Genomic DNA, 26,116 nt, shown 5'->3' on the forward strand with positions numbered 1-26,116 from the left:
CCAAATGAGGACTGGCCCTCTGACTGAGCCTGGGTTCACCAAAGGTTTTTTTCTCCATTCTGTCACCTGATGGAGTTTTGGTTCCTTGCCACTGTTGCCTTTGTCGCCATTGGCTTTTGGCAAATTTTGTACTATTACAACATTATTTTCCTGTTATCTCTGTAAAGCTGCTTTAAAACAATCTGCATTGTAAAAAGTGCTATATAAATCAAATTGACTTGACTTGACCTGACTTGAGAACAAATTAGGATATTAGAATGATTTCTGAAGAATCACTTGACACTAAAGACTGGAGTTCCAGTTTTTCATTTTTAGATTTCAACAAGGATTATAACCCTACAAATGATTAAGTGAACAAAATAAAAACCATTCTGGCAAACATTCAGACAAGATGAGCCAACTATTTTGTAACAGTTTTTTATTTGAGGACTGTCTTAATGATGCATTGCGATTCTTTTTATGACCTTTTTTTAAAATAATATGTAGTATATGACCAGTCATAAAACATATTGTTATTTAAATAATAACATCAAATTATCTTTTGCAACAGAAAAAATTATAATTTGACTGTCTGTCTCCACTTGATGTGCATTCTATAGGGTTTGGGGGTGAGGGTGACCCCGTACACTGGGGTGTAATCTGGTTCCCCGGCATCATCGGGCCACACAAACTGGAAACGGCGCAAAAGAGTGACCATGACCAGGAACAGCTCCATACGTGCAAGACCCTCACCGAGACACACACGGGGACCTGTACACAATATATGTGCGTATACGATTTACAAAATGCACTCAAACAACTCAAAACTATACCTGTGTCCGATTCTAAATCCTTTACCTGCAGAAAAAGGCATAAAGGCCTCAGGCTTCTCAAACTGGCCCTGCTCATTCAGGAAGTTGTATGGGTTGAATTCATTAGGAAACTTCCACTGGCCTTCTTCTTTTAGTACAGAAGTGAGGTTAGGAATAACAAAAGTTCCCTAGAGAAGAAAAGGAAACAAAGTTATGATTTTAAAGGGTTAAAACTCTCTTTATCTATTGTTTCCTCACCTTTGGGATGTTGTAGCCCATCAGCTCAGTGTCTTTGGTGGTGCAGTGAAACACACTTAGCGGTACAGTGTTAGCGACGCGCTGAACTTCATGAATCACAGCCTGTGTGTACGGCATATCATGTCTGTCCTCATACGATGCGTGATCTTTACCACCCAGAACATCATCAATCTCTTGCTGACATTTTGCTGGTGAAATAAAAGCTATTTTAAGCAATGATTGAATTAATTAAAATGTATTAATTAACCAAAACACAAACCTTGGATCTCTGGGTGGGTCATGAGGTAGAGAAATGCAGTGAGGAGCGTGTTTGATGTGGTATCAGTCCCTGCAAAGTGCAAATCCAGAATGTACAGGATAAGTTGAGCTTCAGTAAATGATGAACCATCGTTTCCTCTCTGGTGAAATTAAAATAACCACTGATTAGAGATTAATACAAAGAATTTTCTCATTCAGGTAAAATAGGGATGCACTAACATTAAAAGTCACCGTTTTCACAAATTCACGTTTTTGTAGTTTACAACATTTTCAGGCCCACAAAACACTGTTGACATGTAAAAGAATGGCCAAAACACATACAAAGTTTTCCGGTTTTTGGTTGAAAACGGTGTTGTGTAAAAGGCCCCTCACTTTAAGGCTGCCTACAATAATCCAGATATATTTAAAAACTGCGTTTTTGTTTCAAAACGCTCTCCATCTACACTAGCGTTTTCAACCGTTTTTCTAAAGGTTTCTCGTCCAGACTGAAATTTCGGAAGATGCTTAAATCATCTTACTGAGCATGCGTTAAACATAATAAAAGCTCACTGAGATGATAACAAGAGACCAGACATAATAAACTTCTCATGTTATTCTTCTGGTACAATCACTATTACCAAAATATCTCACACTTACTTGTGCATTCAGGTCACACTCATACACAACTCCAAGTATGTTCTAAAACGCAATTGCCCTCATATCTTTCAACAGGACAGCTATTAAGAGTAAATTAATCTGGGCAGGAATGTAATATGAATATGTATCTTTAGCAACATTGTGAAAGTGAATAGCACAATGCAGGCACATACCAATATAAACATTTATCGGTACAATATGCGTCACTTGACTGAACATGCATCCTCGTGTCCAAATACCTCTGTTTTCAGAGTCCACACTATAATGCCAAAACTTTTCAAATGTATCCACTTAGGAGTGCGTCTTCAAAAAGCGTAGTTTTCGCAGATGTTTTCAAATGTATCCAGATTAATGTAGGTGTAGCCTAAGTGATCATTAGATAATGGCAAAGTGTAAATGTAAAAATAGAGTAAATGATGTACAATTAAATATCCAATATCAATCAATACTAATACATTTAAAAAATCACTAATATCGGCGATAACCAATATGGTACTGATATATTGTGCATTCCTAAAAAATACCATTACAGATGTGCAAGCACCTTATCAAGCTCTTCCATATAGCAGTCAATGAAGTCTCTTGGCTCTCCTGGGACTCTTGTCTTTTTGTGTTCATTGACCAGTTGTGTAGACAATTCTCTGGCCTTGCTGGCATTTGCAAAGGCCTTCTTGAAGGGTAGAGGCAGAAATCTCAGCATAGGAAATGTATCGTATATCTGCAATAAAATAGAGAAAATTCTTCATAAAGATTCCAAAGGACAACTACAGAAAATATTTTTATTTAAAATTTCTTTGTTGGTCAGTAGATTTAGTATTAGATTTAGTATTTAGTATAGAGTCAGTAGTATTTAAACGATAAAAAATAAATAACAATAAAGTGAAATTTGGTTTAATACTTTTGGGCGTCTCTGTATTTGTATTTTATTAGCAGTGAATATAAACACTTAAAAGATTAAGTGACAAAACACCTCACCATGGCCCATGGTCCATTGGCAATCTTTGCATTCTCTGTATATAGGTGAACGAAAAGCTTGAGGAATTTGTCATCATAATCATAACGGGATCCAAACAGAACAATGCAAATGATATTTGATGCAGCATTGTGGAACATAGTCTGAGGGTCAAAGGAGTTTCCTGCAAGTACATTGAATGTCAAGTCAAGCTCTTGCGTGAGTTTGTTTTGAGATAACGAAAATAAGATTAATGACATTATTACCAACTATTTTTTCCAATTTAGCAGTAACATGTGAAACCTCTCCCAGAATTCTCTCCTCCATTGACTGCTTCCCCAGGCCAAAGTTTCTCAGGGTCATCAAAGCAAAGCGTCTGTGTTCTTTCCAAGAGGAGCCATAGTCAGACAAAATTACACCTGCGATAATATGTAACTGTTATTTACAGGCCTCAATGGTACTACGTGTAATATCAGATAAGGCTGAAAATTGCTCTGTGGACTCTGTATAAAGAGAAGATTGAGTGAAAAAACATATTGATTAACCATAGTCTGTACAGAGGTATTAGAGTGAAGGTTGATTTGGAAGTAGATTTACCGCTTCCCTTTGTAATATGGTTGACCATGAGGTCCTGAGGACGTCCTGCAAAGTCCACAGCCTTAGTAACAAGAGCTTCCTTCAAAGCCTCAAAACCGTTAAGAACTATCCAAGGTTTTGATCCAAAGTACAGACTGTAAACTTTTCCATAGCGATCTGCCAGCTAAAAGGTTTTAGCGTCAAGACATCACACATTATGCAATACATTACCAGATGTTTTAAACAGATAACTCTTGAAAGTTGTATGGTTATTCTTAAAGTATTTATTTATTTATATTTAAAACTAATGAGTAAGAAAAGAGTTCAAATAATGTAATACTGTACCCTCTCGAAATCCTTTAAAGGATTAGTGATGTTTAGCTCTAGCAAATTCCCAAATAATGGCAGAGGACGAGGTCCTGGAGGAAAGTTCTTTGGCCTCGGGATCTGGATGAAGAGGAACAGTATGAAGATGCAGATCCACACCAGTATCAGAAAACCCAGCATGCTGACTGATGTCCAGCTGTGAACTGCTCACGTTTCACATTTTAACTCACAGATAATAACGCACCGAGCCCTCCCACTTCAAATACTGAACATTCCCATGGAGCATGTTGACTGAAGGCTAAAACTTAATATAATAACCAGTCCAAGACAGAGCTTAATTATTTCCCCGCACAATGTAACAGTAAAAGAGTTCATGTTCTAGTCATAAAACTAATATATATATATATATATATATATATATATATATATATATATATATATATATATATATATATATATATATAAGACTGTGGCTTCCGTACATGTATTATGATACATGATTATGAAAAATTGAACTGCAGCGCGCTCTATTTTAGAGGCATTGGGGCAGATTTTTTTTGTCGCCTTACCTTACGTAAACCTTGCTCTTGAGTCTAGACTAAGTCGATATCAATTCGCTTCAGCTATGTGTTTGCATCAGGTCAGTAGGCTAACTAGTTAGTCTGTCTTTTTTTCCCTATGTGGAGTAGCGTATCATCAAATTAACCCTCTGGTGCTATAGCCCTAATAAATAACTAACCCTGTTTGGGTGTAGCACTTGTTATCTTCACTGTCATAAGTGACCGGACACCTGAAAATGAAATTCCTCCAACCCAATAAAATAATTTAATATATTTTTGTTCAATAATATGTTTTCTTTTATAATTTGAGAGGATTTGATTGTGCTTATTAATATTTATGCAATATTTATGGTTAATTTTTGCTATTGAAATTTTTTTTTTTTTTACAATGAATCCAGTATTTCAGATTAATATAGTATGGAAGCCCCGTACTACGGAAAAGCCCTGACCCGCTACGTAAAAAAATAAAAGTATATTGGTAAAAAAATAAAATTCTACAATTTCGAGATTAAATTTTTGATTTTATGACGACTTTAATCTCGAAATATTTCGACTTTAATCTCGAAATATTTCGACTTTAATCTCGAAATATTTCGACTTTAATCTCGAAATATTTCGACTAACTTTAATCGACTTTAATCGGTAATTTTTACCGATTTACTTTTTATTAAGTAATAAAGAATAAAGTCGAAATATTTCGAGAATAAAGTCGAAATATTTCCAGAATAAAGTCGAAATATTATGAGATTAAAGTCAAAATTATAAACGCGGCCTCATTGATGTAACGTGAAACACACTACAGCCCTGCGCAAGCCGCCAGTGTATCAGTTGAACAGGGGGCCGAAAACGTGCACCATCCATCAGGTATGCTTAGTAGCCAACTATACTATAGCTCTTTTAGTCAACCTTTACACATTTGTGTAAATGTAGTTTGATGGCGTTGCACAAGGTACACGGTGGCGTTGCGGGTAAACCGTATTGCACTAATGCTGCAATCGTGTGGGCTACCTTAATTGCCCTTTATGTACAGTAAACATCACTAAACAAGAGATAAAATTGAAATATAAAACGTAGTTGTCAGTTTATCTTAACAAGCATTGCGCTCAATATCAGCAGTGACCCCGAGATTACATTTGGTCCACAACACCATATTGATGGAGATTCTCTTAGTGACACAGTGATCCATGAGCCTTTTAACTCACCACAGAGAGCTCCTAATGCTTTGCCGAACAAAAATGTAACCCATAAACTACTCAAATAGCTTCAGTGATATGATAGAGGCATTTTCTGACCACATGATTGTGAACCAGTCCTCGACAGTGAGACGTATACTTCCTAACAAAAAAGAGGAAGCAGGGAGTGGTCCGGGTGTCCTTCGCGATGTGTACAGTAGCTTGTGGTCTGATTTCAATTAACAATGCACTGTCGGGACATCTGTAAAACTGTTTTTCCTCAGGCATGACTTCAGCTCTGACAAATGGAAAGCTGTGGGGCGAATCCTTCTTAAAGGGTTTAAAGATTGTAAATACCTGCCCATTAAAGGGTTAGTTCACCCAAAAATGAAAATTAAGTCATTAATTACTCACCCCCATGCTGTACCAACCCCGTAAGACCTTCGTTCATCTTCGGAACACAAATGAAGATATTTTTGATTAAATCTGAGAGGTGGATCACTGCTACATAGGCTGCCAGAGGGAATGAAACTTGACGGCCCAGAAAGTCATTAAAGAAAATGTTTAAATATTCCATGTGCCTACAGTGGCTCAACTATAAGTTTATCAAGCGACGAGAATACTTTTTTCCCGAAAAAAAAAAACATAATAACGACTTTATTCGACTATTCCTTTTTTTCCTTGTGGGCCTGAGACGAGAGTTCAAGAGATTTCCACGACGCATGCGCGAGAACTGAGAAGAGGACGTTCTTCTTCTAATACTTCTTGTTCAGTTCTCGCGCATGCGTCGTGGAAATCTCTTGAACTCTCGTCTCAGGCCCACAAGGAATGAAAAGGAATAGTCGAATAAAGTCGTTATTATGTTTTTTTTTTCGGGAAAAAAGTAGTCTCGTCGCTTGATAAACTTATAGTTGAGCCACTGTAGGCACATGGATTATTTAAACATGTTCTTTAATGACTTTCTGGGCCGTCAAGTTTCATTCCCTCTGGCAGCCTATGTAGCAGTGATCCACCTCTCAGATTTAATCAAAAATATCTTCATTTGTGTTCCGAAGATGAACGAAGGTCTTACGGGGTTGGTACAGCATGGGGGTGAGTAATTAATGACTTAATTTTCATTTTTGGGTGAACTAACCCTTTAAGCTTGCTCCATTTCTTGAGGAAATGATGTTTGGGGCTGTATATACATAGCCTGGGAAAACCCAGACGAACTTCCAGCAAATTTAGATTTGCTCTGCAAGTTAGTCTGGCTAAGAGCCCATTCAAGCTAATTTCCAATCTTTACAAATCGAGTCACCAATCACAAACGCTGAGGCGGGTTTTACAAGATGACGATCGATCTGATTGGTTTTAAGGTCTATCCAATTGCGCCCAGAGGCATTTGAGCGACGTACGTTGGTTGACGCCCCTTTGGATGTGAGCTGTCAATGAACCTTAACTCAGTTACGACTGAGAAGGGTCTGGTTTTAACCAGGCTAGTATATACAGACCTAAAGGCAGCATTTCTTAATTTTGTGAGCTGCCAGGAACGAGATGTTCTCAATCAAGCGCTCAATGACTTTTCCTCTGTTGACATGAATGACCTTCTCGACATCATGAACACTTATGAATGCAGGAGGAGGGTCACGGTGTTCTTTCTACCAGGAATTGTTAACGAAATTGCACACAAGGAACTCAGACAGAAACCAGTGTTTGTTATTGACTGTTGGAGGGAGGTCACAAAAGGCCAGATCACTCTTAGTCAAGAAGAAATTCAACAGCTATACAAAGACCTGAAGCCTACACCAAAAAAGGCAACTGAGCTGTTTAAGTTCCCAGTACAAATGTCAAAAAATCAAGCAGAGGTTGCCAACCACCTGAAAAGGTACATCAGGGAAACTGACCAAGACAAATTCTGCAAATTTCTGAGATTCTGTACTGGTTCCAATTTAGTGGTTTCTGAGGCTATTCATGTACAGTTCACCGTCCAGACACCAGAAGGCCGATTGGACATACCTGTGGGATGGTCCTAGAACTCTCTGACTCATATGACAATTTCCCACAGTTCCGTGCTGAATTTAATTCTGTTCTGGATAGTAACATTTGGGTCATGGACATTGTATTGCTGGACATTTCATAAACTCAGAACATAATTACTATCAGTCCACACTCACAACCTCAATGCCCATGAATGCAGAATTTTGAAGAAAAAGCATGCTCATACTTGAAAACATACGAAAGCACAGAACTCTCTTTTCACACTATTTGAGACTTTGCATGTGGTACCTGTGCAAATACATTGTATCTATTGTGTTTACGTTTTAGTTATGTAACATTTTGTTAACATTCCTAGTTTATGTTGATTTAAATTAATGTAAACATTGAATGTAGAATTCTGAAGAAAAATAGGTTCATACTCAAGTTGAGCAGTGCATAAAACTCTTGTGCTGTTGAGACTTTGGACGTTAACACTGTACATGTTGTTTACATAACGATTCATATTGAATGTTGTAGAATGTTTTTAAGTAGTAACAGAGTTAAGGTATGGGTCCAGATGAGCAGTTAATCCCTTTTCCTTCATAAGAAGTGCCCCTAACACAAAAACCGGCTTGTCACAGTTAGGGGTGTGTGTGTGTGTGTGTGTGTGTGTGTGTGTGTGTATTACATCAAATCCCGTCTAATGTCACGTGTGACACTCCTCCTGGCAGTTCTGAACATCAAAAGAATTGCACTGGAAAAGATAGTCGTCTTATCCATAAAGATGAGGAGCCATATACATTATGGATGGACGCCTCGGATTCTGTGCGCATTCCACATCTGCACACATTTGTCAAGTTCATCCTTAAATGACAAAGGCACATAAAATCCTCCATCAACATCTCATTAAAAAATGACAGCTTTTAATATATATATATATACCACGGGCTGTTTAAATACTCGATTCTGATTGGCTAGAAGGTGTGCAGTAAAACCGTTTAATGCACAGGTTGTTCCAGTCAGTTTGATTACAGTTCGAAATTAATCCGCTACTATAATCATTGGTAACCATAGTAACACAGTTACACTTGCAAACGTTTATTTAGGTAGGCTAAATGGATGATTTTTGCATATCGTTAATCGTTTAATTTGTATGGTGAATATGGCCATTTTGAGAAATGGGCCGAGGCACAAGACGAAATAGAAGACTTGGAGAAGACGTTGAATGTCTAAAAGCGGCACAAAGAATTAACACCGACAGAGCTAGATAAGATCGAAGACGACAAAGATGAGGTCAACACGAAAAAGACAACTAAATGGGGAGTTAACACTTTCAGTGACTTTTTGCGCCAAAGACAGAAAAATTGTGATTTCGAGACCTACTCTGCTTCTCTTTTAAATGAGACATTGCGGGAGTTTCATGCCTCTGTTCAGTCTACCGCTGGATGGACGATACAGTGTTGCAGTTTGATGCGTCTCAGAGCAGGTAGCCTATAAACCGTCACATTACAAAATACAACATTATAAGTGATAAAGACTTCAAGTCAAGCAATGCCATCTTTAAATCAGTTTTAAAGCTCTACAGGAAAAATGGAAAAGACACCAGCGTTCATCATCCGCGTATTACTGAGTCTGACTTGGAGAAAATTAGAAATGCACCTGCACTCTCCCCTTTCACACCCAAAGGACTTGTTAGACAAGTTTGGTTTGACATACAGCTGTGTTTTGCACGGAGGGGAAGAGAAGGAACCCGTAACCTATCAAAAGAGTCTTTCATTCTCCGGCAAGACGAGAATGGGAAAGAGTGGGCTACCTAACCCTGGCGCATAACCCAGAGACAAAAACCCACAAGGATCCCACCGCATCGGATAGGGGAAATTTACGAGGATTTTTGTTTGCGAGCCCCGGCGACCCACTTTGTCCTGTGGACAGCTTTAAAAAAATATCTGTCAAAGTGTCCAGAAAATGCCGGAGCGTTCTATTTGCATCCGAGACGCATCCCTCTGTGCAAACTCGAGAGCACCGAAATGTGGTTCACCAGGGAGCCGATGGGGCTCAACTACCTTGGCAATTGGGACTCTTTCAGTTCTTTGTCTCTCTCTTTTAATAATGAATTTAAATAAATGTGATAATTCATTCAAATAAAAGCAATCCAATGGCTCTACTTTATTTAAAGCGGACGGAGTGCTACAACTAACGAGCAGTAACTTAAGAAAATAACCGTCATTTTTACACGTCTGTTAAAAAAGTACACTGTGAACATCAGTTACAGCTTTAACTTATTTTTAACTTGGCAAATAACCGTGGTATAAGCGGGACAATCAACGGCTAGCCATGCATTAAAGGATTTTAATGAAAATTTTAATAAAATCCTTTAATGCATGCCGTGGATTATCCCTTTCATATATATATATATATATATAGGGTGGTAATGGAACAGTGGATAAGACATACATTTGGTGTGAGAGACCCGGGTTCGAATCCACTGTGAGACACCAATCTGTCCCTGAGCAAACACTTAACCCCTAGTTGCTCCAGAGGCGTGCGATCTCTGACATATATAGCAATTGTAAGTCGCTTTGGATAAAAGCATGAATAAATGTAAATATATAAAATATATGTATTCTATTAAGTTGCGTGTCCTCTCTGTATTACATTATAGGCCTATTAGTCTTGCTAGTCATTGCTAGTCCTATATAGTCTTGCTAGTATTTGAGCTATTAGCAAATAAATATGGATAGACAGACAGATAGATAGATATGATTTCTTACCTGTACAAGTGTTGTAAAGCAAAACTGAAAGATTGATTTGTCAAGGAAGTCCCCATCGAAGTGGTCTTCTTTTATAGCCTGAGAAAGTTTCATCCAAAAATGAATATTCTCTTTCCGTAGTATGCTCCAAAAGCTTTCGATTCTTTGATTATGATTGCTTGAACCGTATAAGAAACTTCGGTGAAAAGTTAATTCATCAGTAGCATCTCGAAGAAAGATCTGCATCTGCTCCATAGCAACGTTTTCAGTCCCACGATCGCCACGGATTCTTCTTGGACAACCATCTCCATTCATACTGTCTCAATAAAATATATGTTGCAATGACCTCGGGTCATTATTGGTGAAATACACTTTCAACCACATATTACGAGAGAATCTATCAACACATCCATTAAAGGTGCAGTGTGTGACTTTTAGCGACATCTAGCGGTTCGGTTGCGAGTTTACACTAAGGGTTCAGCCCAGCGCTAACCCCTCCCTTTCGAAAAAGCTACGGTGGCTAAAACGGGACAAACATCGTCGTCTGAGACGGCAGAGAATAGCCAGAGTAGACCAAGTTTCTGTACCACAGTCCATTATAAACCACATCATGGATAAAGTTTACAAAGCCATAGTAAGGTGAGGATCAAGGGTCTTAATACGTAATATAATAATAGTAATTAGTTGATTGTCTCACGAACGTAACCAGCACATTTCTCCCCACATAGCAAACCCATAATACAGCGAGGGAGAAGAACCACATGAAACTATGCAAATATATATTTTTTCTAACACGGTAGTAAAAGTTTAGCTGGCTAATATGACCTGTTACTGTGGCTGAGCTGGTTAAAGCGTTAAGCCTTGTTTATAATGGACGCGTCCGCATGAGCCCAAAGGTGCGTGCGGCAAAAATAACGTGATTGTAACAGCGCCCGCGCCTCCGCATCCCCTAGACACCATTTACTATGCACAATAGGCTTTTTTTCTCTGATTTTGGAAACTCGATCGACTTAAAATGCTTCCAAGATCGACGGGTTGGTGATTCCTGTAACTGTTTTACGGTCAATGACAAGAGTACTAATCAGCTGTCTCACGAATGTAACCAGCACATTTATGCCCACATAGCAAAGCCATAACACAGCGAGGGATGAGAATTAAGTTACATGAAACAATCCAACTACATATTTTACACCACTGACAAGGGAAAAGTCACTACTCACGGTGTTTATGGCTAGCTTCTATTTTTTTGCGGTTTCTCTTTCAAGGTAGTGACGAAACGCGCTCTGTAACGCTGTTTGTGCGCTGTCGGCTACGGTAGAAACATGACGTCACAATATGTCGACCTTCATAGAAGGGGATTCCCGCGCCTATGTAGATATAAATGCCTCATTCTAAGGTAATAAAAACATTACGGTTTATTAAGTAAGTTCTTTATACACCACTGAACACATAGTTATGGATTTCATATTGCATTTCTGTTAATAGATACTCAATTTTTACACATTGCAACTTTAATGCAGAGGCCGTACGGTTTAAGCTTAAAGGGTTAGTTCACCCAAAAATGAAAATGATGTCATTAATGACTCACCCTCATGTTGTCCCAAGCCCGTAAGACCTCCGTTCATCTTCAGAACACAGTTTAAGATATTTTAAATTTAGTCCGAGAGCTTTCTGTCCCTCCATTGAAAATGTATGTACGGTATATTCTCTTTGTCCAGAAAGGAAATAAAGACATCTTCAAAGTAGTCCATGTGACATCAGTGGGTTAGTTAGAATGTTTTGAAGCATCGAAAATACATTTTGGTCCAAAAATAACAAAAACTACAACTTTATTCAGCATTGTATTGTCTTCCGGTTCTGTTGTGGATCCGCGTTCACGAGTCCGCAGTGACTCTGGTTTATCTGGTGCGTCCGTGTATTCGGGTTCAAATAAATATGGCTGGGCAAAAAAATGCAAGTCGTCCTCTGTGTGGAAATCCTTAGACATGTTTGCGAAGATTGTTTTGTTTCCAGCGTGCGTCTCCCTCAGACTGTAAACGAAGCTCGGGCGCACCAGACACACGTCAGCAGCATCTTATGTCAGCAGCGTCACTGAACACGGATCCACAACAGAACCGGAAGACAATACAATGCTGAATAAAGTCGTAGTTTTTGTTATTTTTGGACCGAAATGTATTTTTGATGCTTCAAAACATTCTAACTAACCCACTGATGTCACATGGACTACTTTGATGATGTCTTTATTTCCTTTCTGGACAAGGACCGTATACCGTACATACATTTTCAATGGAGGGACAGAAAGCTCTCGGACTAAATCTAAAATATCTTAAACTGTGTTCCAAAGATGAACGGAGGTCTTACGGGCTTGGAGCGACATAAGGGTGAGTCATAATGACATCATTTTCATATTTGGGTGAACTAACCCTTTAACGTAGCCTACGAGTCAACGTCGGTAAATTACCACCAGGATTGTGGTAGGCCTAACATACCTGCTCGTCGATAGGCAACGCCATCTGGGTCGAGAACACTTAACAACCTTACTGTTTCCCTCTTCACCGTAAATCCGTTGGATACATTTTAATTGCATCATTCTGTATCCAATCATTGTCCGGTGTTGTGCCGAATTTTGACCCCCGCCAAATTATACCCCCCTAGCATTGGTAGGTTTAGGATTAGTTGTGGGGGAGGGGTTAGGATTAGGGGTGGGTTTAGGATTAGGCAATCAGGTACTGACTTCAACGAGGGGCGTAATAATTTGGCAGGGGGTCGAAATTCGGCACAACACCTGATTCTGCGATATCCTCAGATATAAAGCTGGCTAACGTTACCTCCATCCAGTCTGAAAAGTGTTTTCACCTGTAAAGTCTGTTCAGGTGTGGTGCTGAATAGGGGTGGTGAAAAAAATCAATTATTGATTAATCGCGAATATGTTATGGACGAGTATGAATCGATTATTAAATCTTCAAAAATCGATTTTTTATTTATTTTTAAAAAAAATTGCATTATTTTATTTTGTAAAAAATGTATACCGGAAGTTGAACGTCACGAACGCGCCCAGTTCCTTCCAGTTAGCAAGCGCGTGTAACGACCTGTCTATGGTGTAACCAGCCAGAGCGAGTTAGAGCAGGTGTGTAAAAGCCTGTTTGAGCCTATTTACAATCGTATTTGATTGCAGAGCGCAGTAGCGCAAGCACTACCTCTCGCTCGTTCCTCTCTTTCTCGCGCGCGCTCTCTTACCCTCATATGAGGCGCCTTTTAGGGCTTATATCAAACTTGATTCACGCACACATATATGAAACACTTGCATACACATATATTAAGTAGTCAAACATACATGTATAGCCTACTGCTGAATGCTCAAACAAATACATATGAAATGCACAACGACACACCTAAAGTCGCTCACGCACATACACGCAAACTCTACACACACGAGATGCGCGCACATACAAACTCTCCACGCACATAGCCTACTCATATGAGACACGCGTGGCACACACAAACTCTCCACGCACTTATGAGACAAGCGCGCACACACTCATATGAGACGCGCGCGCGCACATAAACGGTCCACGCACATGACGCGAGCACACACACACACAAACTAACTCGCGCACAAACTCAATGAGACGGAGACACAAACTCACGCACAAACTCAATGAGACGGAACACACACAAACTCTCCGTGCACATACTCATATGAGACGCGAGCACACACACACACACACACACACACACACACACACACAAACTAGCGCACATACTCATCTGAGACGCATGCTCACACAGTACATGATATGATTCTCAGTGTGAACAGAAATCACACATTGGTAAGTGCATTTTTTGTTAACAGAGACAGAGTCCATTGCTTTTATTGTTTTTGGTTGTTTTGTTCATTTAAATAGTCTTTAGAAATAAAAGTTTATTGATCTTTGAAAAGGTGTACCTTCATTATTATGCCATTATCATTATTTTAGAAGAAAATGGTCTCAGAACGACTTTATTATCAATATTATCGTTTATCGCAATAATTTCTTGGAAAATGTATTGCCCAGCAAGATTTGTTATCATGACAGGCCTATAGGTGTTACTGAAGTTACAGTAAGTTGTTCAAAAATTTTCATTTTGTCTTCTTAATGATTAAATTGGACAATTTTCTTCTAGAAAGGTGTTCAGGTGGAGAGAAAACCTTTTCTTTACCTTGATATGTTTCGACTGCAACCTACAGTCTTCCTCCACCTGAACAACACCTTGTCTTTCTAGAAGAAAATTGTCCAATTTCTACAGCATGTTGGTTCTGATCTACTTCTAAAGGAAATAAGCCTTTCATTTATTTGTTATTGTTTAGTTCAACTTAATGAGTCACAACACAATGTGATGTATTCATTTCTGTGTTCTACAGAACATAAGCTACATACAAATAATTCTTAAGTTATAACTACACGACACAGAAAGTGCTTAGAGTTGTTGTTACTCAATAAAAGAGTTAAGTAATTCAGCAGCTGACTTTTTTTAATACTGCAATCACTTTGTAGTGTATTTTCGTTTACTGTTGTGAAATGGAAAATCAATAATCGCTAATCGAGAATCGTTAATAATCGAAAATTGACTGTAATCGAATCGGGACTTCAATAATCGTAATATAATCGAATCGGGAAATCCGACAGATTAACCACCCCTAGTGCTGAACAGTTTTTTCATTTTGATTTTAAGTATTCTAATTCAATAACATTTTAACAAAAATAAACAGGAGTCCTTTATCACAGCTTAATCCATCTGGATCTGATCTCATTTCAACCTCTTCAGTCTTCTGAATCAATTATGCTGGCTAATAGCCCTACCAGTTCATTTGTGTTTAAAATTGTGTGGGTGTAGGTGTGGGTGGGGAGTCTGTTTTTCACTCTTGATGTTTTAGTTTCACCCCATCATGGCTGAGCACTTTTTTCTGCATCGTGGCCGATTTGTAGATTGTAGATTTCTCAATTTCCCATTCATTTCCTATGGTTGGTCATTTTTTAAGACCACTTCCTGCTCGAATCATCCCCTTATTTTTTGTTGATTACATTCCAAATGCCATAAAAGTCACAAGGTTTCGTACCATTCCGATGACCATTCCCATACCTGCGATTTTTAGAAATTCAAAACAAAAATGTTCCGGTCACCAGAGTTAATGAAAGTATAAATCCTTTAGTTTAAACGGGTTCATGTGATTAGCCCTTATAGAGTAGCCTAGTTCTGTTGTTTTTGTTTTATATTTGTTCTGAGAATAGCCTAGACATGACTTTCTTTTCCTCACTGGAATCCCCCCCCAACTTGTAATATTTTAAAACAACGTTCGGAAGCAATAAATAGCCTACTACATTACGGCAATACTCCTTTACTGTCTATGCAATACTCCAATTCTAAGATGGAATTCTATGTGTCGTGTGTAAAGCCTGTCAATCAACATTAGAGCGCCACCCTCAGGCTGAATAATGCAAAAAGTGGCAATTAGCACATAGTGCCAGAAATGTTCTGCGTGTGTTCAGCTATTATAAAGCTTACAAAATGTCTATCTATCTATCAATCTATCTATATATATGCTGCTAGTCAGAAAGACTTAAAAAGTTAACAAATGCATAATGATAAAATTAAAAACATTCAATGGTTATTCAATCACATTGCATTTTTAAAGTTCAGCACAGAACCCCAAAGATTAATGTGCCGTTCTTATCATAGATATCATATAGAGACTAGATGCCCTATTGGCCGCTGTGGCGCAAGAAATGCGGCCGCCATATTAAGCAGGTCATACTCCTATTTGCGTTGCATAGCAGCAGTAGATTTCAGAGCACTGTGCAGTATATTCCTGCTCAAATCGGCGGACCATCACTCGGGGATTACTTTACACAAGTAAGATTTAACATTTAACATTACCGTACTAGTTGTATTTTGTGAACAAAATATTCAATGTGTCCTGTATCGTAGCTACGTGTATGACCTTTGCAGCAAAAAAAACCCGCGTGAAAATCAGTTCGGTATTCAGTGAGATATGATTAATTAAATGCGCTGGCAGCTCATTGCACCTGCCAAACAGATTACACTGAGCGGAGCGGGTGACCGGTTTAAGATGGCGGCCCCACGGCTCGTCCGCGCCAATAGGCAGTAGCGGTCGATAGGGCGTCTATCTATATGATGTCTATGGTTCTTATCGCCCTCTACAGGCCGTTCCACAGAGCCTTCCCATTTTTAGCAGGTCATCCCATGATGCACCGCGCCATCAACGGCTTCAGTCATTCAAGCAGCTCAGCTCTGGTGCTTGTGAGAGCGCCTGTTCTTGTTAGGCCATCTGGGTTCGGGTTACCTGTGTCCTGAATCGGACCGGACCCTGAACGGGGGCTTAACTCTCTCCTTTCGAGGTGAACTTCCCCGTCCATGCTATAGGAATCACCGGCCGGTGACGGGAAGCGAGCGTTTGGGCGGCAGAAGCGGTGCTGTCAGCGATATAACAACAGAAAGCGTTCACTATACAAACATAAACCGACCGCAAGCAGAACTGTGGGGATTTATTAATACTTTAAAAGCAACTTGATGGATTTAGAAACCGGAAGAAACGAACTAGGAGCGATGGGAGATTCGCTGCAGCCGCAGACCCCCAGTCGCCACGAGAAAAGTCTCGGGCTGCTCACGACTAAATTTGTGACTCTGCTGCAGGAAGCGAAGGACGGTGTGCTGGATTTGAAAGCTGTAAGCACGAGACGAGCTCATCATCATCACTATCACCGTCATCAGCAATATGTTTTCACTATCGCTCGCGCAATGCGCGAGACGGACAGCGCCTGCTGAAAATGCATCGTTTTTATTGTTTGCATGCAAACAGATGCACTCCAGGTCGTATAACATAGCAGAAAAGTTGATTAAAAAGTTTCTTTGGTAAGGGAGGAGGTGGTCGCGTGCATGTACAACCCCTCTCTCAACTAGCCGACAGCTCAGGTTAAATAAATAAGTCCATCCACTAAACCAGGCGAGCCAGCTAACAGGTTGCAAATGTAATGTCACTAACTTGTCTGCAAAGCAAACCCGCTCCTGTTGTGTTTGTTGTTGTATCCCGGAGTTTTCTTGTGGTTAAGAAGCTGATCCCACCCGGACTGAAAACTCAAACAAAAGCCTTCAAAACAAGCACGTGCTCTGGAGTTTGGGATAGTTTAGGCCTGTGCGACCAGGCGATCCGTTTCTTTGCTTCCATTGGGGTTTAAACACGATATTACACGTCTTAAAACGTATTAAAATACTAGTTTGGTCATTTTAATGATCTTTGATTGTGTATTCAAAGTATTGACGTCGTTTAGAAATTAACAGGTCCTCCTGGAACTTGCTTGCTTGTCAACTTTTCTGAGCTGTTTTTGTCTGTTTCGATTCGTCTTAAAGGCACAGTTCAAAGAAAAATGAAAGTTCTGTCATTTATTCACCCTCATTTTGTTCCAAACCCATGGAACACAAAATGAGGTGTTAGGCTGTGACAGCCTCAGTCACCATTTATTTTCATTGCATGGAATAAAGATGCAATTCAAGTGAATGGTGACCGATGCTGTCAGTCTCGCATTCTACCTAATACATTTCCCACAGAAGTCATAAATGAGTAAATAAGTTTATTTTTCAGTGAACTGCTCTTTAAAAGGCTTTGCATGCGATGCATTTGCAATGTGCAAAACACTTGTTTTTTTGTGTGTAGTTAGTCCAGTTGCATGTGATGAGAAGAATCCATAATCTGGTTTGGTTTCTTTTGTGTGAATGTAATTTAGGCTGCAGATACTTTGGCTGTAAGGCAGAAAAGGCGTATCTATGATATCACCAATGTTTTGGAAGGCATTGGACTCATTGAGAAGAAATCAAAAAACAGCATCCAGTGGAAGTAAGGCAATTCTGTGGATGCTTTCTGGTGTCCTTTTTATGTTGACATATATACTCATTGTTCCTTATTTTGATGGTCTCGGTCGGTGCATTATTAGTGTTTTGCATCAACACATTAAAGATTTTAGTGGGCCACTAATGACGCCAGGCATCTTTTCCTTGTGAATCTAATTAGAAGGATGTAATCTTAATGTTAATTATGCAAATATTTGCTATTAAGCAAGAGTACATATAAGAAGATAAGAGGTCCAATGCTTTTAATTCAAGTTTCTTTATCAATGAAATTCAGTTTTATTAAGCAAGGATGTATTCAATGGTCAAAAGTGACAGTGAAAAGACATTTACAAAATATTTCTATTTCAAATAAATCCAGTTCTTTGCAAATTTCTGTTCAAGTATTTTAAAAGTACAAAAATATTAAGCAGCCTAACTTTTTTCAAATGTTTCTTGAGCAGCAAATACACATATTAGAATGATTTCTGAAAGATCATGTGACTGAAGATTGGAGTAATTATGATCAAAGAAATTAATTACGTTTAAAATAAATTGAGATGGAAAAGTAATTTTGAATTTTAATATTTTACAATATTAGTTTTATTTTTGATCAAATACATCCAATCATGCTAAGCATAAGAGACTTCTTCTAAAAACAATAAATAATTCTTACAGACCCCAACATTTGAACAGTATATATTGTTATTATTATTATAATTATTTGAAACAATGCTTAGCAAGTGCCAATGTTCAAAATATAAAGTTTATTTTAAGAAATAATCCAACCTAAACATGAAAATACTGCTAATTGCTCTTCTGAGACAACTGTCTAAATGATTAGGCTGTGGCTATTTATGTTTTAGAGAGTTGTCTGTTCAAGTGTCAACTAATTCACTTGATCTAAATGTCTGTTTCTATTTTCGTTCATTTGAAGGGGTGTTGGTCCAGGTTGCAACACGCGTGAAATTGCAGACAAGCTGATAGATCTCAAGTTGGAATTGGAGGATCTTGACAGGAGAGAACATGAACTGGACCAGCAGAGAGTTTGGGTTCAGCAGAGCATCAAGAATGTGACAGACGACTCAATAAATAGCCCATATCCTTCTAGCTGCACCTTTGTCCACTGTTTTTGCTTTACGTGCTCTTATGATACCTAAAATGGATCCTCAAAGTGAAGTTTTTATTTGAAAGGTTGTTTTTGCCGTAGTCTCGTGTAGACTACGTGTCTAACTGACATGTAAAGCAACCAATCATGGTTCGCTTTGTTCAGCGCCATGTTTAGAGCCGTGAAAATGTAATGTCGCTGTCACTACAATAGACCAGACTGGCGAGTAAATCTCTTGGGACATATTTAAAGAGTATATGCCGCGAACTTCACATACTTTAAAAAAATCCTGCGTTTAGTTGATCCCTAGTCGCTCAGCATCACAGTTGTAAACACGGCAGTTTTCTTCCACAAGGGAGTTTGGCGTCACGGCGGGTTTTGTTTCCAGGTGGACCACGACACCTAGAAATCCTGTAAAATTCAATCAGATGATGACTTTGAAACTCTTAAAGTGTTTCCAATTTTCTGAGAACCGCATACTAGTATACTACTTTTACTATTTTAGAAGTAAGAGTAGGATGTGGTTCTGAATTCAGCATCTGTTTGTCCTTAACTTGACTCACTCTGGCATATGTAACACATCAAGACCTCTGCAATTGCTTCAAAGGTTGGTTTTTCCCATCAGACACCCAACAAAGGCAGCAGTGTCACTGGGACAACAAATATTAGTCATAAAGTATATAATTTAACTCTATATATGTTTGTCTGCCACTAGGTGACACTCTTCTAGCAATCAGAGCTCCATCAGGAACACAGTTGGAGGTCCCTGTGCCTGAATCTGTAAGTGCTGCTTGTATTTCCATTAAAATCCATTGGATATCTGATAAATATCTGTTTGAGTAATTCATTTAGTTAATTATATATGCACACACATCACCATGGTACCCAAAAATCCATATAGTAATACTTTTTATCACTGTTTTATTATTGTTATGACTCTTTCATATAATTTATGCTTCTTAAGAAAAACTCCTAAACAATCCAGAAGCTAAATACACTCACTTTTTTTGTAGCATGTCAATGGACAAAAGAAGTACCAGATTCACCTGAAGAGCTCTGCAGGACCCATCGAGGTCCTCCTGGTGAATAAGGATCCCTGTAGTTCATCTCCTGTGGTGCTGCCCGTGCCCCCGCCAGATGACATGCTTCAGAGCCTGTCCACCCCTGCTTCAACTACCTCTGCTGCTGTCGCACCCACCAAACCAGCAGCCAACAGTACGCCATCACCCGCCTCCACCTGCCAGAGTCCTACCGCCTCCACCACCACCATACCTGCCAGCACAACCACCGTCTCTGCTGCTAGGGCAGCCACAGGTTGGATGAAATTTATGAAAATTTGTCATTAATGAAATAATGTCAGAAAACACTTGTTTTTTTCCTTTTATTATAATGTACTATGATTTTCATTTTTTACTAATTGGTAGTGAAGGCTTGTATTTGTGTGCTGAAACACGGTAACTAAACCCAAAGAATTCAAACGTTTTATTACAATGATGTTATGTATATGATAGACCCAATTATAGTTATTAATGTGCAATTCTGTTTGAGCTAGATGCTCTGAAGGCAAATATGATGCGCTTTACTAACGCTTTTGATTAAATTAACCAAACACGTCCTATATGAGATGAAATATGATTGAAATCATTTTAAGCAATTCAAAACCATCATGGCGAACAGTGTGCATCTGAAGTGTCTCAGCTAAAGGAAATGATACGTTATCTATCGGCCTAATTTACTTATTGCGTCTATAATGATAACATTGTGATAACAAATGAACATATATCGTCCGATACCAATATGGTGGCAGATATATTGTGCATCCCTAATATATAATTTCTAATGCTTTTTTATTATAATGTACTATTACTAAATATATCTTTTTTCCCCAATGGGTTTGTAGACATTTCAAGCACCACCTCTTCTGATACAACAGTTAATCCGGCGTCCTCAGCGGACACCCAGCAGCTGCAGTCATCTGCTTCATTGGACAGCTCTTCACTTCCTGATTCATCAACACTTTTTGAACCAATCAAAACAGACCCTTCCGATCGTAAGTGCCCATGCATTTGAAAATGAAATCATCGTTTTAATTTGATAAGTTTCTTGTTTTACCCATTTTCATAGTGTAGAGAGTGGTCATTTATATAAGTAGACTAAATTAGGAAACTAGATGAGATAAAATAAACCATATGTATGAGTTGACATTGTCTTGATTTGTGCTTATAAGTGCAATAATTCTGATGAAATGTAAACATAAATTTCTCAAATAGCAACCAACATTGTGATTATAATTTTGAGCAAAATAATTGTGATGATCAATTTAACCATTATGCAGCATGACAAAAATGTGAGTTTTCATAGACTAAAACCAGATTAAAAGCCAGGATTAGGCTTTAGTTTAATTAGGGCATTTAAGTAGCTTTTATAAAGGTGCCTTAGAACAAAACATTACTGGTGTTCATCTTGAGACAAAACAATGGAGCTGACATATTTAACATATGTCAGTGCAAGTTGATTTTAGTTAAAACAGCTCAAACATACATTTTTGTCTGGGAGTAGCTTAAGCCTCGTCTGTGAAACCAGGGGTTAGTCGACTTAAATTTGACAAAACAAAAACAAGACAAGGTTGACTACATATGATAAAATAAAAAGTACATTTGACACCGGACTAAGACTAAATTCCAAAATAGCTGACAAAATTAGAAAATATTTGGAACAAATCTGAAATTTGGCAGTTCATATTGGGAGGTGTGAGTTTGAATCTGGCTCATTTGCTATCAAATTGGCTTCTTTAACAATTGTGACTCTGTTGTTCCTCTTTTTTTTCCAGTACTGGACTTCCCCAAAGAACTTTCAGAAATGTTTGACCCTAAAGGTGAGGACCTGTTTAACACGCTTGAGATTTGCTGCTCGTTGACATTTATCACATTCTACTGCTAATCTGCTTGACTGAACCAGTGAAGTAGCACAAGGAAGAACCGTTTCATATTTTACATGTTTCCTCTTTCCTCCATACAGAAATAATGAGTACAGATTTGCTTGAGGAGCTGATGTCATCAGAAGGTAAAGCCGATCATGAGTCAGCCCACCTGTACCTAGTCTATTACTAAACATGAAATGGAAGTTTGAATGTTTGTATACATAACAAATCAAATGTCACATGAACTATGTATTATATCATGTTTATATAATCAATAAAACTAATTTAAATTTGACCATCAATTGAAATTATATCCTGTTTTAGATGCTACCATAAATAGACTCAGTGATATCATGATTGGTGTGATGACAAATAAAAAGGGCTAAATTTAGACACTGCTTCATATGGTTACACCAAGATGGCCACAGTATCACTTTTCTTCTGTCTTTCTCTCTCATAGTTTTCTCTCCGCTCCTCCGTCTATCCCCTCCTCCGGGTGACCATGACTACATCTATAACCTGGATGAGACGGAGGGCCTTTGTGACCTTTTTGATGTTCCCATTGCCAACCTTTGACCTCCAAACACACCGTACAACGAGAGTAGTGTACTTAAAGAACTTTCTTTTTTTTAACCCTTTTCAAAGGAGGAAGAAAGAAAGCGTGGCTCTGTGTCAGATCCATATGTATGATAAGCTGTTTCTGTTTGTATATAAAGCTTTTTTTATATGTGTATATTTACTCCAACCCCAAACAAACTTTCCCCTCGAAATTCAACTGCTCCGATCTGATGAAGACATCAGACATCCATGGAAACCGTTTTTGTTAATCAATTAGTTCAAAACTCCTCATAAGGCTGTTGTTTTTATACTACTTTTGTAAAGCCACATGTTTATCCGATAATAGACTAGATTCACCATCAATGGCTCAATGATACCAGCTGGATGTGTCTTTTTAAATGGTCTTTCTGTTCTAAAATGGCACGTTTTCTCCCTCTCGTTTTATCACAGTGCATTTACTGATCTGGATGCAACTAAGTATACAGATTATTCATGAAAAAGTGTATTGGTTCCATAATTATGCTTTTGAAGAATGCATAAAGTTTGAAGCGATTCAACCAGTTCTCATCTTACAGGAAATACCAGCTATCAGAAACAATGTGGAAGTTATTAAGTTACACTACTAACTGAAGAGGCAGCGATTGTAGTGGGGAAGCCTATATTGTGTGGAATCTTTACAGTTTGTTGCTACAAAGCAAAATATATTTATCATTGCCTAGATCCTCAGAAAAAGTGAAGGAACATAAAGTGTTGGATGAACCATTCCTACTTTGTCTATTTCAGGTGTGTATTGTTAATACTTTGTGTCTGACTCACAATATGGCTAGCTACAGTGTTGGCATATGAATTTAAACTTGTTTAACGAAATGACTGCTGTGAAATGGTCACGCATAAAGGCCTGTACAAATGTTAAATTAGATGGCAATTGCTATTTTTGTATTTTAAAACTGTCCCTCTTGTGTTTTCAGTCCATACAGTCCATTTGTTCTTAACCCGTTTATATATGTGTATAGATACTTTTGAAAGCAAGTGATGTCTTTATTATGTATATGAGAATAACTGTCTTAAGAAGGATGAGGGAAGTATAGAGAAAGTCACAATATGACAAATGGAGTATCAACATGCTGTGTTATGAGCGCTGTCCAAACAAAATGTCTTTATGTGGGTTCCTCACTGTGTTGGTACTAATGGTTGGCCCAATACAAAAAAAAAATCTTGTTTTCTTAATGTTCCTACCTGCTAAATAATATTTTTATGCTTGTACACGGTAAGCATTTACCATTTATTTTTGTATCGATAGATTTCCAACTGATCTGTTTTTCAGTAGATAAATAGTGCGCACGTGTCCTCTATCTCCACATTGCACTTTAAAACAGTTTATCACGCAGGTAACTTCCAGCCCTATGCATTGAATGGGTTGGGCGAGTCAATTTTACAATATTCAGGGAATTTGAGCAGTTTTCAAATCCTCACTGTGTCATTGCAAAATACCGGAATCCTTGTTCTATACTGGAATTGTCATCCCCATGAAATAAAATACCCTTTTGTATTTGTGATGCTCTTTAATTTGTCGGATTTTCTGGTATTTGCCTCCCCTTTTTTCCTTCACTTAATTCCTTATGAGTCTGTCATACTGCTTCTAGGTGCTTGAGTCATATCCTGCAGATCCAGGCATTTCTGTTAAAGTTTCACTTGAATAGGCCTATTGTAGTGTAGCGGTTAAAAAGTTGGGTTGGTTACATAGTTTGAATTCGTGAATCCCTCAAGGATCGATCCAAAGGTATTTCCATTTTGCGCTGATAAAGGCACCACTATACACCACAGGGGGGGGGGGGGGGGGGGGTATTGTAGTAATATTAAAATGTATTTTTTTATTGTTTTTTTAACAATATTAATTTTATTCAAAATTAGGCGAGGCACGGCAGGCAAAATCATCGTGTTTTTTTCACTGGTCAATTTTGAGATTTTGGGATATTTTTCTTCAATAACATGTCTTCTTTCAGACTTCTTCTCTTCTTACTTTCAGAAAAAATTCCGAAATACACATTTAGGTCTTGTCTGTTTGCGTCTGTAGATTTCTCATACATTCTTCAAAAGTTGTCGTAATGAATCATCCCTCTGCTCCGCGATCGCGATCTGCACCCTGTCATCACACACAGTTAGAAAACTCTCTCCTGTACAATACTGCCGGATCCAAATATGGTCATTTCCTTTTTATCAGCAACCAATCGCGAAAGTAAAAGGGGGGAATTTTACTCTAAATGCGCAATCTCATTGGCTGATGCTAAAGCCCGTTTTCTCAAACTGATTTTTCTCTCATACTCCAAGTCCGAAATCTCTACTTCATTATCACAATACACCAAACGTTCCAGTCTTGTATCTAGTTATATTATGAAGACATTTACAGAGGGATTTGTAAATATATTATTCTTAGCCTGATTTATATAACATTTTATTCCAAAAAAATGGCGAAAATCATTTTTTCGAAAGCTATTGACTGTATATTCTGATTTACTGGATAACAAAAGTAGATATCCATAAATCTCTCTGTAATTTTTTTACCTATCTAATATGTGAACACAATGAAAACATAATTTTGAACCTGGCTTTATCCAATACTCAGATTTCGTTTTTTAAAATATATGCAAATTAGCGCATATTTAATTAGATAATGCCTCATTTGCACATTTAAACATTAAATTACATGGTGTTCCATAAGTTTCATGGTGATATCTGCAAGTTAAAAAATGTACCCTATTCACCTGTAGTGTCTCGCCTTAAAATTCAAATTTAATTTTATTGATATGAGGGTAGGTAGGCAGACGTAGATTCAGAGGCATAAGGTAGGCTACTGTAAGTACATACAACAATGCAACAACAATAAAACATTGACATTCAATTTTTACTTTTGACACTTAGGTACTTTTAAAAACGAGTACTTACTTTTACTTAAGAAAAAATTTGTCTTTATAAATTTTACTTGTAACAGAGCAATATTTGACCAGTAGGCTACTTTAACTCAAGCAAGGAAGTTGTGTAGCTTTGTCCACCTCTGATTACAGTGTTGGGTAAGTTACACTAAAAAAAGGAATTAATTACTACTAATTACATCTTAAAGATTATACTGTACTAATTGCTCTCTTGGAAAAGTATTGGATTCATTATTTCTAATTGCTTTCTAAATTTAATACCAACCTCGCCAAGATGAACAATATCATACAAGAATAGACATGAAACTGCTCTTTTAATTCTTTCAAATAATAAATATTAAATTGCATTAATTATACTTGAACTGACCAAAGGGAGAAAGTAACATTTTTAACATACATTTTAACATTAGACCTTATATAAAGATGTTAAATTCACTATTGTTTCATATAAAATTATTCATAGTCTATTAATGCAAGTATATC

General features: G+C 38.0%; 2 protein-coding genes across 4 annotated transcripts; one reads left to right on the forward strand and one right to left on the reverse strand.

Annotated features, from left to right (window-relative positions):
- Nucleotides 1–403: 403 nt before the first annotated feature.
- On the reverse strand, nt 404–17,624 carry LOC143720820 (cytochrome P450 2F2-like). 3 transcript variants are annotated; one of them, XM_077210672.1, is made up of 10 exons: nt 17,279–17,624; nt 3,817–3,918; nt 3,493–3,655; nt 3,162–3,314; nt 2,919–3,079; nt 2,488–2,661; nt 1,309–1,447; nt 1,050–1,237; nt 838–979; nt 404–750 (listed from the first exon to the last, which is right to left on the reverse strand). In XM_077210672.1, exons 3-10 carry the CDS (start codon nt 3,518–3,520, stop codon nt 557–559), a joined length of 1,179 nt encoding a protein of 392 aa, XP_077066787.1. In that variant the 5' UTR covers nt 3,521–3,655; nt 3,817–3,918; nt 17,279–17,624; the 3' UTR covers nt 404–556. The 3 variants fall into 3 exon arrangements, with proteins under 3 accessions (XP_077066787.1, XP_077066788.1, XP_077066786.1); XM_077210673.1 differs by lacking the exon at nt 17,279–17,624 and adding an exon at nt 8,175–8,345; XM_077210671.1 differs by lacking the exon at nt 17,279–17,624 and having other exon boundaries at nt 3,817–4,145.
- On the forward strand, nt 16,476–24,257 carry e2f4 (E2F transcription factor 4). The gene is made up of 10 exons (XM_077210682.1): nt 16,476–16,962; nt 18,018–18,127; nt 19,055–19,216; nt 19,789–19,832; nt 19,941–20,005; nt 20,239–20,539; nt 21,126–21,275; nt 22,056–22,100; nt 22,244–22,288; nt 22,606–24,257. The coding sequence occupies exons 1-10, from the start codon at nt 16,807–16,809 to the stop codon at nt 22,719–22,721; spliced, it is 1,194 nt and encodes a 397-aa protein (XP_077066797.1). The 5' UTR covers nt 16,476–16,806; the 3' UTR covers nt 22,722–24,257.
- The last annotated feature ends 1,859 nt before the right edge of the window (nt 24,258–26,116 follow it).

The sequence above is a fragment of the Siphateles boraxobius genome, unplaced genomic scaffold, assembly GCF_051911475.1.
Source record: "Siphateles boraxobius isolate OS27281-9 unplaced genomic scaffold, OSU_SipBor_1 65, whole genome shotgun sequence".
Taxonomy (NCBI): domain Eukaryota; kingdom Metazoa; phylum Chordata; class Actinopteri; order Cypriniformes; family Leuciscidae; genus Siphateles; species Siphateles boraxobius.

Bases quoted from the DNA above. Each gene is read 5' to 3' on its own strand.
- LOC143720820 (XM_077210671.1), bottom strand. From the start codon at position 3,978: ATGCTGGGTTTTCTGATACTGGTGTGGATCTGCATCTTCATACTGTTC. The intron at 3,080-3,161 runs GTAATAATGTCA...ATGTACTTGCAG, and splicing joins TAAATTGGAAAAAATAGTTG to GAAACTCCTTTGACCCTCAG. The intron at 980-1,049 runs GTGAGGAAACAA...TTTCTTCTCTAG, and splicing joins TGGGCTACAACATCCCAAAG to GGAACTTTTGTTATTCCTAA.
- e2f4 (XM_077210682.1), top strand. From the start codon at position 16,807: ATGGATTTAGAAACCGGAAGAAACGAACTAGGAGCGATGGGAGATTCG. The intron at 19,217-19,788 runs ATATCCTTCTAG...AACTTGACTCAC, and splicing joins GACGACTCAATAAATAGCCC to TCTGGCATATGTAACACATC. The intron at 20,540-21,125 runs GTTGGATGAAAT...ATGGGTTTGTAG, and splicing joins TGCTGCTAGGGCAGCCACAG to ACATTTCAAGCACCACCTCT.